Source organism: Artemia sp. Qi Xiang Cuo, chromosome 6 (genome assembly GCF_049724085.1).
Source record: "Artemia sp. Qi Xiang Cuo chromosome 6, ASM4972408v1, whole genome shotgun sequence".
NCBI lineage: Eukaryota > Metazoa > Arthropoda > Branchiopoda > Anostraca > Artemiidae > Artemia > Artemia sp. Qi Xiang Cuo.
Window position 1 is genome coordinate 83,728,583 of NC_142799.1, and position 13,391 is coordinate 83,741,973.

The 13,391-nt window shown below is 35.0% G+C and overlaps 1 protein-coding gene across 2 annotated transcripts in view; it reads left to right on the forward strand.

Annotated features, from left to right (window-relative positions):
• LOC148951685 (carbonic anhydrase 2-like) overlaps positions 1-13,391 on the forward strand; it is a 62,748-nt gene that overhangs the window by 34,780 nt on the left and 14,577 nt on the right. For both annotated transcript variants that reach the window (XM_089090425.1, XM_089090426.1), the window contains 2 exons: positions 933-1,104; positions 4,422-4,527. In XM_089090425.1, the coding sequence (XP_088946551.1) occupies positions 933-1,104; positions 4,422-4,527 (278 nt within the window). The remainder of the gene's footprint in view (positions 1-932; positions 1,105-4,421; positions 4,528-13,391) is intronic.

Genomic DNA, 13,391 nt, shown 5'->3' on the forward strand with positions numbered 1-13,391 from the left:
TTTTACAGTAAGGCTCTCTGATATGCTGAATCCAATGGTGATAGTTATATTTTGATCAGTTTCCTCATTAGTTTCCCCATTTTTTTTTTAAATCAGTCCAATATTCTCAGGTCTTTAGTTTTTGATGTGTAAATATAAAGTTAATAACTTTTATACATTTGGAATCTGCATAAAAAGCAAACTTTTATGTATTAATTGTTATCAAAATTAAATTTTGGAGTTAAGACTTCTATTGGTCAAATTCACTCCTTACTTATAGTTTGTTACCATGAACCGTGTGATAGAGTCGCATTTTGGTACATTAAATTCGTATAATGGAATCGCCAAATCAGGAAACAACGAATTCAAAGTGAGTTTTGCAGTTCAGCAGAAAGCTTTTTTGCCATCATTTTCATACCGTTTCTCTCCTCACGCGAAAACTAACATTTATTTTCTAAGAGTAACACAGTTTAAAAATAAAAAACAACTTCTTGTGTTTTTATTTTTTAGTATGGCACAGTTTACCAGTAGGTTACACTTTAACGATTTACCGCATCCTTTTAAAAGCTTTATAACAATAGTTCTTTTGCTGGATTTCTTTTGGCATTCGATAATCTGCATGCCCAGTACATGGGCTTCCCTTATTTTGACTCATTCCCGCTCCAACTGCATTTTAAAGTCAAGCCATATTCTTTTTACTTATTTTGTTTCCTAGGAAGGGTTTTTTCAAACTAGTAAACCTCCCAGGTACAGCCTTAGTCTTTGGCAAGCGTTTGAAATATAGGATTCCTTTCCAAAGTTGAACCCCTACTCGAGTAAATATTAAGGGGACCGGCTTAATGTATGCTTCAGCTTTTTCAATGTACTTAAAGTCCACTGCCTGTACTTATAGATATGCTAATGATCCTTGAACCTTTATTTTTACTTTAATTGCATCACTCGTTCCTTATTAGCTCAAGCAAGCGTGACTACGTCAACGAAAGCAAATGCCAGGGATTCAGATGGTGAAAAAATCACAATTGGTGGTGCTGATTTAGATGGCACATATGAATTTGAACAGTTTCATTTTCACTGGAACTTAGAAGACGATGAGGATGGATCTGAACATACAATTGATGGTAAAGGGTAAGTAAGCTTCTTCTTATCTGGTTGAAGTCAAATTTAACTGGCTTATCTAAAAATACAGATTAATATGAGAGTGATTCTCCCCCTTTAACCTTCATTTTGACAGAAAGCTTAATTATAACGAAATGAATACCCAATGGAGGCAAAAAATACTTAACTGTTTCTCTGTACTTCTCTGTGCTGTATATTTGTTATATTTCAAATTCTGTTAAATCAATAATCGTTTTCAATCAGAAGAACTATTGAGCAAGGCGAATAAAAATTTTCAAGGATGCGACCATAGTTAAAACTATAAAAGCTGTTTTGAGCTCTCTTTCAGTATTTTGGTTGAATTTAACAACTTGAGAAATTTTATCTACTAATTAAAGCTAGGGTGTTTTTAACTTGTTTTTTTTTTTACTTTTCTTTTAAGATTTTTTTCCACCTTAAATAATCTGCTCTTACTTTTGTAGTTATGGCAGGTAGTAAATATCAAATCATTATCACTATTATCCTATCAAAACTAGAAGTTTATTGAATTACGTCCAATTTTTTCCAAAATCTTTAAAACTCAAATCTAGAGAGGTATTAAAGATTTAAGGTTGAAAAACACTTCCCTAGACCCTTATTTTTGGCTGTAGATCTGTAAAAACCCTATCAGCTAAGTATAAAACTTTAAATTCAGAAAAGTCACTGAAAACAGTAATAGGAGTGCAAGAAAACATTATTATTGTGTTCATCATAATCCGGAATTTAAGTTCCATTTACACAGCTAAACAACATGCTCAACTACCTCAACTACCTTCCGAGGTAGTAATAAGTGCTACGTAAGAACTATATTACACAAATCAACATTTGACGAGGAAAGTGAATTCTAAACAGTTATTAATTGCTATAGTTGTCCACACTTGTCTTGTTGATTTGCTCACATTCCTTTTTTTGTCTATATAAACTGTAAGACCCCTGTGGGTAGAAGCAAGGGGAAGATTTTCTGCCTGCCATCTAGTATTCAAAGAAAAAACTAAATATTTCAATTGACATATCAACTCCACCGGATTCGGTACGAGAAAAACTTGATTGAACAAAGTTTAAAAAAGATATGAGTGAAACCATATAACTTGCCATAAGAGTAAAATATAATTTTATAAAAAATAGAGTTGCCAATAAAAGTAACTCACTGCTATAAGTATCCTCAATGTTTGTTTAGGGTTATAACCCCTGATTGCCAATGATCTTGAAATTTCTTATTTAGTGCTTTTATTAGTTTTCTGGTTTGACCATCTGCTGTGTTAAATTCTGTCCGGGATAACCATCCAAAGAAAAAGAACAAAAGATATACTATTCGGACATGGAGGCATTTCTTGTAATTCACCAATTAACGGAAAAATAGCTCACGATTTCAAGTATATCTTCCTTAGTGCAGGTTATAGAAGAAACAAAGTTTTATCTTAGCCGCAAACTAAGTCGTGCATCTATTTACATGTTTCTTTTTATAGTGCTCAGACAGTTATTACAAGGGGATCAGATAGTTTTGTTCGTTTCATAATTGGATTTTGTTCAGTCGAGTGCCCTCAAAATAAACAAGTATCACTATATATTCATTATCACTCACCGCAATATCAGTGACTTTGAATATAAATTTGTTTTCATTCTTAATCAAAACCACTCCTTATAACACACTCATCAATCCCAAGATTTTTCTACCCACATTTTTATGATAGATACACATAGCACCGATTCATACCCAAGGAACGTGATACCGGTGAACACAAGTAGTTTAGCTCCATAGCTCTGAAATATCTAGCCGGACTAGAAAAGGTTTGATAGGTGTACCTCTACCTGGTTTGTTTGTAAAAAAAAAAAAAAGAATCCAACTAGACTCATTGGCATTTGGAATGACTGCCAAATGTGGATTCAGATGGTGGCCTTTCTGAAATTGCAGGGGCTTTACGGTATTGGGAATGGGAGTCATGAAATCATAGGTTAACGAGTCAAAATTCTTATATAGGCGGGAAATAGGTGGCTTTAGTGCAGTTGGCAGCTGTTTTTGGTTCTCCTGTCAGCTAGGTTATTGCACTTGTAATATGCTTAGGAAACCTCGAAATAGGGAATGCTCGGATAAATTTTAGGGTTCTACGACTGATTTGCATGGATGTGACTTTTTCTTATAGTTTATATGGTCAGAAGTGATAGAGGTTGAATAATTTTTTAGTCGGGAGTTATCTTTTATGTAGCCTACTATATCCCTTCAAGCCAAATCCACCTTTCTACTGCCAATATTGGAAAGTCATTCTCAACATGTCAGTCTCAATTATCTGTATAAATATTTACTTAATTTCTGCGATATATTTATACAGTATCAAGAATTTGAGTTACTTTTAACGCTATAGGTATTCTCAAATAGTATAAACCTTAGGAACTTGAAAATGATACCAGTGGATTCTCATGAAATTTTCAAGTCTTTCAGTTGATCTTAAATTGCTGCAAAATAATTTCAAACATGACATTTTGACCATTTTGTCCAGTGTATCGAAAGCAAAGAGATATTAATATTATGGTATGTCACTTATTACTTTCCTTGTAGTTCCATTTGTTTTTTGTGGTTTCAAAACAAACAATGAGCATGTTTTTTTCTTAGTTGTCCTTAATTTAAGCTATAGTTGCCTTTTTTCAGGGGGTCGTTTGGAATTTTGACATTCATTTAATGGAGTTTTTGTTAGTTTAGATATATTTTCAGGGAGTTGAATAGTGCGAGTAATTACTTCCCGCTGACTTGGTATGGTATCGATCTATGTAGCACCTAGTACCAATTCACCCCTTGCACTCGAGAACGCATTGAATAGGCGTATGTAGAAGGTTTTCCCGTCTGAAGTACCATTTTTTAAATTTAATTTCAGTAGTATGGATCCAAACTTTGCGTTAGAACCAAGAAAATTCAAAATAGACAAAACTTTTATTCCAAAAAAGCAAATATTATTTTAAGCAAAGAAAGCCTTCAAAAGGTAATCAAACCCCGTTCACAAAAAAGTATTCGGTATTGTCCACTAGGCGTACATCAGAAGGTTTTACCTTCTGAAGTACCTTTAGTGAACTTAGTTTATTATTATTTCCTGCTCACTTGGTCTGCCCCCGCCATCTGTAGTAACCTACATGATACAAGGGTGACCGGTGTTAACCCCCCTAAAACACCACCCTTCGGGTAAAATATCTCCCCGAATAATACTCTCATGGAAAATACCCCCCCCGGATACCCCCCCCCCCCCGTGGAAAATAAGGTTTTCAATTTTAAGAATTTTATTTGAGTTTTTATTTATTCAAAGACTTATTTTTCATTTCAGATATCCATCAGAGATTCACTTTGTTCATCGCAACAGTAAATATGGTTCAGTAGGAGAAGCTTTGAAAAAACGAGATGGCCTGGCTGTGATTGCAGTTCTGTTTGAGGTAATTTTTAACAAGTACCCTCGAATAAACTCTTGAAAATATTTTGGGGAAAAGCGTTTATTTGCATTTTCCAGAATCTAGGAATAGACATTTTTTTCTTTTTTTTTTATTTTGTCAATGAGAATACAAAATAATAACATTTTAAAGGAAAATACCTAGGAAATGATATTTTTAAAATGTAAAGGGGATGAATATAAAAGGTTAAAAGCCCTCTACCGCCAATTGGTACTGGTGCCCCTGGTTTTAATTACTTTATTGGTGATGTTATATCGAGGGTATTCCTAATTCATGGCAAATAAACCTCTTTAAAAGAGACTGTACTTTAAAAGAGACTAACTTTAGGGCAATATATCATAGAAACTTGTTTACAAAACCTGTTCCCAGACTCATGGATATTTTGTTTACCAATTTATTTTTTCGTACTAACTATTTTATAGAACAGCAATTTTTTTCTGTTCATTAAATTTTAATAAATATTATTTTCTTCACCAAGTATTTTTTCCTGTCAACTAATTTCTAATACTTTTTTTTCTGATAATCAAATTTTAATAAAATTTGTTTTTCTTCACTTTTTTTTACTTTTTTTGGCTAACTTATCTTTAACGCAATGCATATTCTCTTCTATCTAAATTTAAATGAACAGTTTTTCTACACCCAATTGTTCTGTACAATTTTATAAAATACACTTTGAATTTTTTCATGTAAGCAATTTTTTTTGTGTTTATAAAACTGAAAATACGGTACGATACCCTACGACACGAATTTATTATGTCAAATAACAATAATTAAATGAGACACAATATAATTTAAATAATCACTCTTCCTTGTCACTTACTTATTAAAATGAGACACAAAATACTGACGAAAAGACAGTCTGTATCGGTTGGTAGCCATTGGCTTACAAGACTCGAGTTTATTCTGGTGCCTTGTATTACACCCTGTTCTTGCCGGTTTAGAGAGCAAATCTCGATGCCTGCTTGACTCCAAAAGCTACTGTCCAAAGGCCATTGTAAGCGGGTGTCGCCTGACATCAAGTCTATCTAGGCCTAGGATTTTAAGGCTATCATCATAATTCATGAATTCCAGACCTAATATCACAAAGGTAGCTCGTTCCTGGACGTTCTCAAGGTCATTTCTTTGCTGTTTACTTAGCCCCAGATGCCACACAGGACAAGCATACTCTAAAATACTTTGAACCTACAGTTTATAAAAATTCAACACTTGAAAACGACTAAAACCAAATCGCCAAATTGTGACTAGATTACGCAACGCTATATTCGCCTTCTCAGTGCAATTATTTACATGATCCATCCATGACATTTTTGAGTTAAAAGTCACACCTAAAATTGTCATGTTATTTACAATTGGCACATCTATATCACTTTGACTAGGAACTTTTTTTTTCAAAAACGAGATTTGTCAGCAGTGACAAATCATCTGCAAACTTCGCTCTGTTTTCATGCCAATCTGCAATTTTGTTACACAGTATTAAAAACAAAACAGGTCCCGTCGTGGTACCTTGGGGTATTCCACAGAAAACCTCAAGAAAATCCGATTGTATCCCATCAGCACTAACACATTGTTGCCGCCTGTGTAAAAAACTGTAAACTATCCGAATTGAAAAAGCTCTAAAATTGTCAAAAGCCATTTCTAAGTCTGCTGGCAATATTCTACAAGTGCTTCCTTATTTTCTAGATGCTCCAGGGCTTTTTCCAAAATTTTGATGAGATAATGTACTATGCTAGATTCATTGATAAATCCATACTGACAGGGATCTATTTTATCACAGAAATCTTCTAGTAACCATTTCTTTAGAAAATGTTCGAAAACTTTAGATACAATAGAGGTCAAAGATATAGGTCGTAGGTCACTCACCCCTTTTGGATTCGAAAGTGTAGGGATTGGCGTTACAACTGATTTATTTTTAAATCATCCGGAAAGATTAAACGCAAAATACATTGGTTTAAAAAGGCAGTCAGAGGTTCAGCTAGAAAGGCTGCCTTTTCTTTGTACAGGGTTGCTGGAATGTCTCCAGGATAAGTTGCCTTATTGGGGTCAAGTCTCTCAAAAACCTTTGCAAGTTCGTGAGGGAAAATCACAGATATTTCAAATAGAACAACCAAGGGGGGGGGGAACACTGGAAATTGGTGGATTGCTTCTGCAAATACTAGCAAAATACTCATTAATAGCATTTGCGTCGAGCTTATTCCAAGATTTGTCGTATACGCTTACACTTTGCCTTACAGAGGAGCCAGTGAGAAGCTGTATTCCTTCATAGTAACCGGCTGGTTTTTTGGTCATGAGCTCGTCGATTTTTTAACCGTAGGACTTCTCAGCCAATCTACATTCATAGACCACTGCTTAAAATTATAATTAAACTATAAAATTATAAATTATAAACATTATTTTTTTAAGAGATTTCAAATAAGATATATCCACCAGAGTTAAAGTTGGAATCCAACAATGGGAATGGCAATCATGACTATTTTTTAGATTCAGATATTAATGTTACACATAATAATACATTAGTTTTTAAAATATATAGTAAAACTGAAGATTTTGATTTTGAAATAGTTAATTTCCTATTACTTAAAAGTAATATACATTCAAATATAACATGTTCATCGTATTATTCCAAACTATTTAGATATGCGAGAATTTGTACTAATTACATTGATTTTAAAAGTAGAAGTAAAGTACTTAGCAATAAGCTAATCGTAAGAGGTTTTACTGCCAATAAACTTTCTTGACAATTTAAAAAGCTTAGTTGTCAATATAATCAACTTTTAAATAAGAATACTAAACATTATCAAGATATTCTGAATGATATTTTGATGTAGCTTGTTGGATGTATATTTTTTCTCATCCCGTTATAACTTTGGATTTTAGGGTTGTTTCGACACATGCAGGTAATGAATTAAGTAGGATGATTAGAAATCAGTTCGTAGAAATTGAGCGAAAGTGAAAAGTTTTTCCCTGACAGTTAGGAGAATGCAATTAGGGGAGTTATACTGGCTGAAGGATATTCTTGCAGAGTTGGGATGTTGTTACTTTGATTTAGTACTAGATGAATGATGGTTAAGGATGCTTGAAATAATTTTTTGGGGGGTATATTTTATATTTTTGGATATTGTTATGTTCATAGATATTCCACAGGTGTCACTACATGGGGGTACGCCATATGGTTTTGTGGCATGGCGCGCTCAGTTTGCCTGAGTAATGAAATTTAAGCGCCGAAACCTATATAGGCAATTAGTTTTTATCTGAGGAGCCCTGATATGTGGTGGTTACTTGGGGAATACTAAATTTTGTAGACGTAAGGTGCTATGGCTTGGTTTTGGGACAATGACTTATACTTATTAATGCTAATTTTGCTCAATTTTGGACTTGATTTTCAGATTATCGGATTGGATATACTGTTTTTTCCTAGGTGATTGGATGGATGAGTAACGCCTAGGACCTTGTTCAAGTGCTCATTTATTTCAGTTACTAAATTAGGAAGACATTTTTTTTTCTTTTTTTTTATCAAGTAATTTCCTGTAATACATTATATTGAAGAATAAATGGAACCCAAAACGAACAGAAATTAAACAAACAATCATGGCAAAAGCATACAACAAGTAATAATATAAATGAATAAACAGATCTTAAAGCCAGTAATGCTTAGATTGAATATGAAAATCAAGCTTAAAATGAAAACAAATATTTTCCTATTGAAGTATAAATAAAACTTAGACGAACATAAATTAAATAAAAATGCAAAGAAACATAAAATAGATATTAACGTAAATTGATAAATAAATCTTAAAACGAGTGAAACTGAAATTGAATATGCAAATCAAGCTTGAAACGAACAAAAATCACTACAAACAAGAGTTTGGATATGACCTCCTTCTCTCACTTTAAAAGTCTAAGACCTACTGCGTCACTGGCGCTTTACTGAAAACTATATGCGTCTTAAACAGTCTTGGAAAGTATAAACAACATAAAATTGAATATTTGATTTATAATGATATTAATTGTTGAAAGATCCATCAGTTCAAGGATTTATTTCACTGTAATTGTATTTTTATTTTCAATGCTGTAAGAACTGGAAAAGAAAATATTTGTAACAAAGTTCGTTTTCTGTTAAGCGCCAATGACGCAGTAGGCTTTTGGTTTTTATTTTCAGTTAGGAAAGGAGGCAGAATCCAAACACTTGTTTGTAGTGAAACTATATTCGTCTTTAACAACTTTAAAAAGATCTAATAAATTAAACTAAATATTTGATGTATAATGATAATGATTGCTGAAAGCTCATCAGTTCAAAATGTTACTATAATTTTAGTGTTTATTGCGTCATTGGCACATTACTGAAAACCAATTTTATGACAAATATTTTCTTTTGCACTTAATACTGAAAATAAACATAAAATTAGAATTTTAATATTTATAATTTTTAGAGATTTTAAATAAGATATAGCAATGATATATCAATACAAATGAATGTGCATTGTCAGTTTAATATACATATACCGATATTTAGCAATGAAAATATTAATATTATTTGATTGATTAAAGTTATAAAAGTACGTACATTTATATTTTTTTCATTAAAGAACAAATTTTGTTCTGTTATTCTGAAAGCACAGGATTTTTACGCAAGACTTGTGTTAATATCTAGTCGTTTTTAGTTTCACTTGATTAATTATTGTAATTTATGTTCCTTTCGGGTTTAATTTATTTATCAATGTTGATTTGTGGCAGTTTCGAGCTTGGTAGATGATTTGATTTTATTTTTGCTCATTTTTTATTCAATAAAGTTCTTTACTTTTCTTTGATAAGTTTATTTTGCGGAAAAAGTTTTTTTAATTATTTTCTGTCTGTTTTGTATTGACATAGTCTTTTCAGGGAAAAAGAAAATAACGCTTTAAATCTTTTCGTTTTTTAAGACTTTATAGTTCGGCCTGCTATTTGTATGCTGGAGAAAAATTTTCAGCAACTTTTAACAACATACAACATTTTAAAAATCTGGACACAAATAGTACAGTTTAACTTAGTTTCATGTCTCCTCTAGTTGACCTGAAATGCAAAACTTGACACCATTCGCAAAAAAATATGTTTACTTTCTTTGATATTTTGATAGACTTAGACTGTTTTGATTTGGTTAAATTTTAAAAGCAGAAGTAGACTCGAAAGTTTGAACATAATACCCTCAGTCGTTCTTAGGATACTGCTGAGATGCCTTATTGGGAATTAACATTATCACAGTGCATTTTGATTTAATCTTAAGGCAATATTTAGTTTGTAAACATAATGGACAAATAGGAGGGTGGGAGTGGAAGGGGGATAGGTTTCCCTCCAATGACTTTCGACTATTAAAAATGGAATCAGCCCTTTCTATTTTCAATCGAATGAGCCCCTTTCGAAGTTCCCACGGCAACTCCTTCGATACGAAGTGCCCTGGTCTCAACAACAACAACAACAAAAATATGACTAATCACTTTCGACTATTAAAAAGGGCACTAGCCCTTTGAATTTCAAATCGAATGAGCCCTTTTCTGAAGTTCTACGACAAAGTCTTCTATAAAACCTTATATGACCCTGGGGCGTAACTTAAAACCCTTGCCCTTAGGGCTGTGGCGGAGTATCCTCCTCAAGAAAATATTTTCTATCTGTAAATCAAATACGCTGAACAAAATGGTTATCTCAAAATTTTATTGGATGTGTTTGGGGGAATTGTGGGCGTGGGGGGACTAGTTGCCCTCCAATCACTTTCGAACATTAAAAAGGGCACTAGACATTCCAGTCCCTTTCGACTTTTAAAAAGGGCACTAGACCTTTGAATTTCCAATCGAATGAGTCTGTTTTGAAGTTACTACGACATTGCCTTCTATAAAAACCTTATATGCCCCCAGGGCATAACTTAAAACCTTTGCCCTGAGTCTTGTGGGGGAGTTTCCTCCTCAAAAAAATATTTCCTATCTGGAAATCAACTACGCTGAACAAAATGCCTATCTCAGAATTTTGATTGGATGTGTTTGGGGGAATGATGAGCGTGAAGGGGGGGACGCTAGTTTCCCTCCAATCACTTTCGAATATTAAAAAGTGCGCTAGCCCTTAGAATTTCAAATCGAATTAGCCTGTTTTGAAGTTTTTACGACAACGCCTTTTATAACAACCTTATATGCCCCCAGGGCATAACTTAAAGCCCTTGTACGGAGGGTTGTGTGAGAATGTCCTCCTCAAAAATATATTTTCCATCTTGAAATCAACTACGCTGAACAAAATGGCTATCTCAAAATTTTGATTGGATGTGTTTAGGGGACTGATGGGCGTGGGGGGGGGGGGTTTAGTTGCCCTCCAATCACTTTCGACTATTAAAAAGGGCACTAGCCCTTTGAATTTCCAATCGAATGAGCCTGTTTTGAAGTTTCTACGACAACGCCTTCAATAAAAACCTTATATACCCCAAGGACCATAACATAAAACCCTTGCCCCGATGGTGAATGGGGACTGTTTTCCTAAAAATCTTATCGGTTTCTGAAAATCTACTACGCATAATATTATAGCTTTCTAACAATTTTGATTGGATGTGTTTGGGGGACGGATGGGCGTGGGGGGGGGGGGCGTGTTGTCCACCCATCACTTTTGTATATTAAAAAGGGCACTAAACCTTTGAATTTCCAATCAAATGAGTCTGTTTTGAAGTTTCTACGAGATTGCCTTCTATAAAAACCTTATATGCCCCCAGGGTATAACTTAAAACCTTTGCCCCGAGTTTTGTGGGGGAGTTTCCTCCTCAAAAACAGATTTCCTATCTGGAAATCAACTACGCTGAACAAAATGGCTATCTCACAATTTTGATTGGATAATTTGGGGGAATGATGGGCGTGGGGGGGGGGCTAGTTGCCCTCCAATCACTTTCGATTATTAAAAAGGGCACTAGTCCTTTGAATTTCCAATCGAATGAGCCTGTTTTGAAGTTTCTAAGACAACGCCTTCTATAAAAATCTTAAAAGCCCCCAGGGCATAACTTCAAACCCTTTCCCCGAGGGTTTTGGGGTAGTTTCCTCCTGATAAAGATATTTTCTATCTGGAAATCAACTACCCTGAACAAAATGGCTATCTCACAATTTTGATTGGATGTGTTTTGCGGAATGATGGGCGTGGGGAGGGGGGAGCACTTGCCCTTTGAATTTCCATTCGAATGATTCTGTTTTGAGGTTTCTAAGAATGAGCCTGTTTTGAAGTTTCTACGATAACGCCTTCTATAAAAGCCTTATATGCCCCCAGGGCATAACTTAAAACCCTTGCCCCGAGGGTTATGGGGGAGTGTCCTCCTCAAAAACATATTTTCTATCTGGAAATCAACTACGCTGAACAAAATGGCTATCTCAAAATTCTGATTGGATGTGTTTAGGGGAATGAGGGGTGTAGGGGGCTGGATGCCCTCCAATCTCTTTCAACTATTAAAAAGAGCACTAGCCCTTTGAACTCCCAATCGAATGAGCCTGTTTTGAAGTTTCTGCGAAAACGCCTTCTATAAAAACTTTATATGCCCCCAGGACATAACTTAAAACCTTTGCCCTGAGGGCTTTGGGGGAGTGTCCTCCTCAAAAACCTAATGATTTCAATCTGGAAATCAACTACGCCGAACAAAATGGCTATCTCACAATTTTGATTAGATGTGTTTGGGGGAATGATGGGCGTGGGGGGCTAGTTGCCCTTCAATCGCTTTTGACTATTAAAAAGGCCAATAACCCTTTGAATTTCCAATCGAATGAGCCTTTTTTGAAGTTTCTACGACAACGCCTTCTATAAGAACCTTATATGCCACCAGGGCATAACTTAAAACCCTTGCCCTGAGGGTTGTGGGGGAGTGTCCTCCTAAAAAACATATTTTCTATCTGGAAATCAACTAGCCTACCCTCAACAAAATGGCTATCTCAAAATTCTGATTGGATGTGTTTGGGGGAATGATGAGCATGGGGGGCTATTTGCCCTCCAATCACTTTCAAATATTAAAAAGAACACTAGCCCTTTGAATTCCCAATCGAATGAGCCTGTTTTGAAGTTTCTACGACAACGCCTTCTATAAAAACCTTATATGCCCCCAGGGCATAACTTAAAACCTTTGTCCTGAGGGTTTTGGGGGAGTGTCCTCCGCAAAAACATATTTGCTATCTGGAAATCAACTACGCTGAACAAAATGGCTATCTCAAAATTTTGATTGGGGGAATGATGGGCGTGGGGAAGGGCTAGTTGCCCTCCAATTCCTTTCGACTTTTAAAAAGGGCACTAGACCTTTGAATTTCCAATCGAATGAGTAGGTTTTGAAGTTTCTACGACATTGCCTTCTATAAAAACCTTATATGCCCCAGGGCATAACTTAACATCTTTGCCCTGAGTGTTGCGGGGGAGTGTCCTCCTCAAAAACATATTTTCTATCTGAAAATCAACTAGCCTAAGCTGAACAAAATGGATATCTCAAAATTTCAATTGGATGTGTTTTGGGGAATGATGGGCGAGCGGGGGGGGGGGGGCTAGGTGCCCTCCAATCCCTTTTGACATATTAAAAAAGGCACTAACCCTTTGAATTTCCAATCAAATGAGCCTGTTTTGAAGTTTCTAAGACAACGCCTTCTATAAAAACCTTATATGCCCCCAAGGCATAACTTAAAACCCTTGCCCTGGGGGTTTTGGGTGAGTGTCCTCCCCAAAAACATATTTTCTATCTGGAAATCAACTACGCTGAACAAAATGGCTATCTCACAATTTCGATTGGATGTTTTTGGGGGAATGATGGGCGGGGGGGGGGGGAGGCTAGTTGTCCTCCAATCACTTTCGACAATTAGAAAGGGCACTAGCCCTTTGAATTTCCA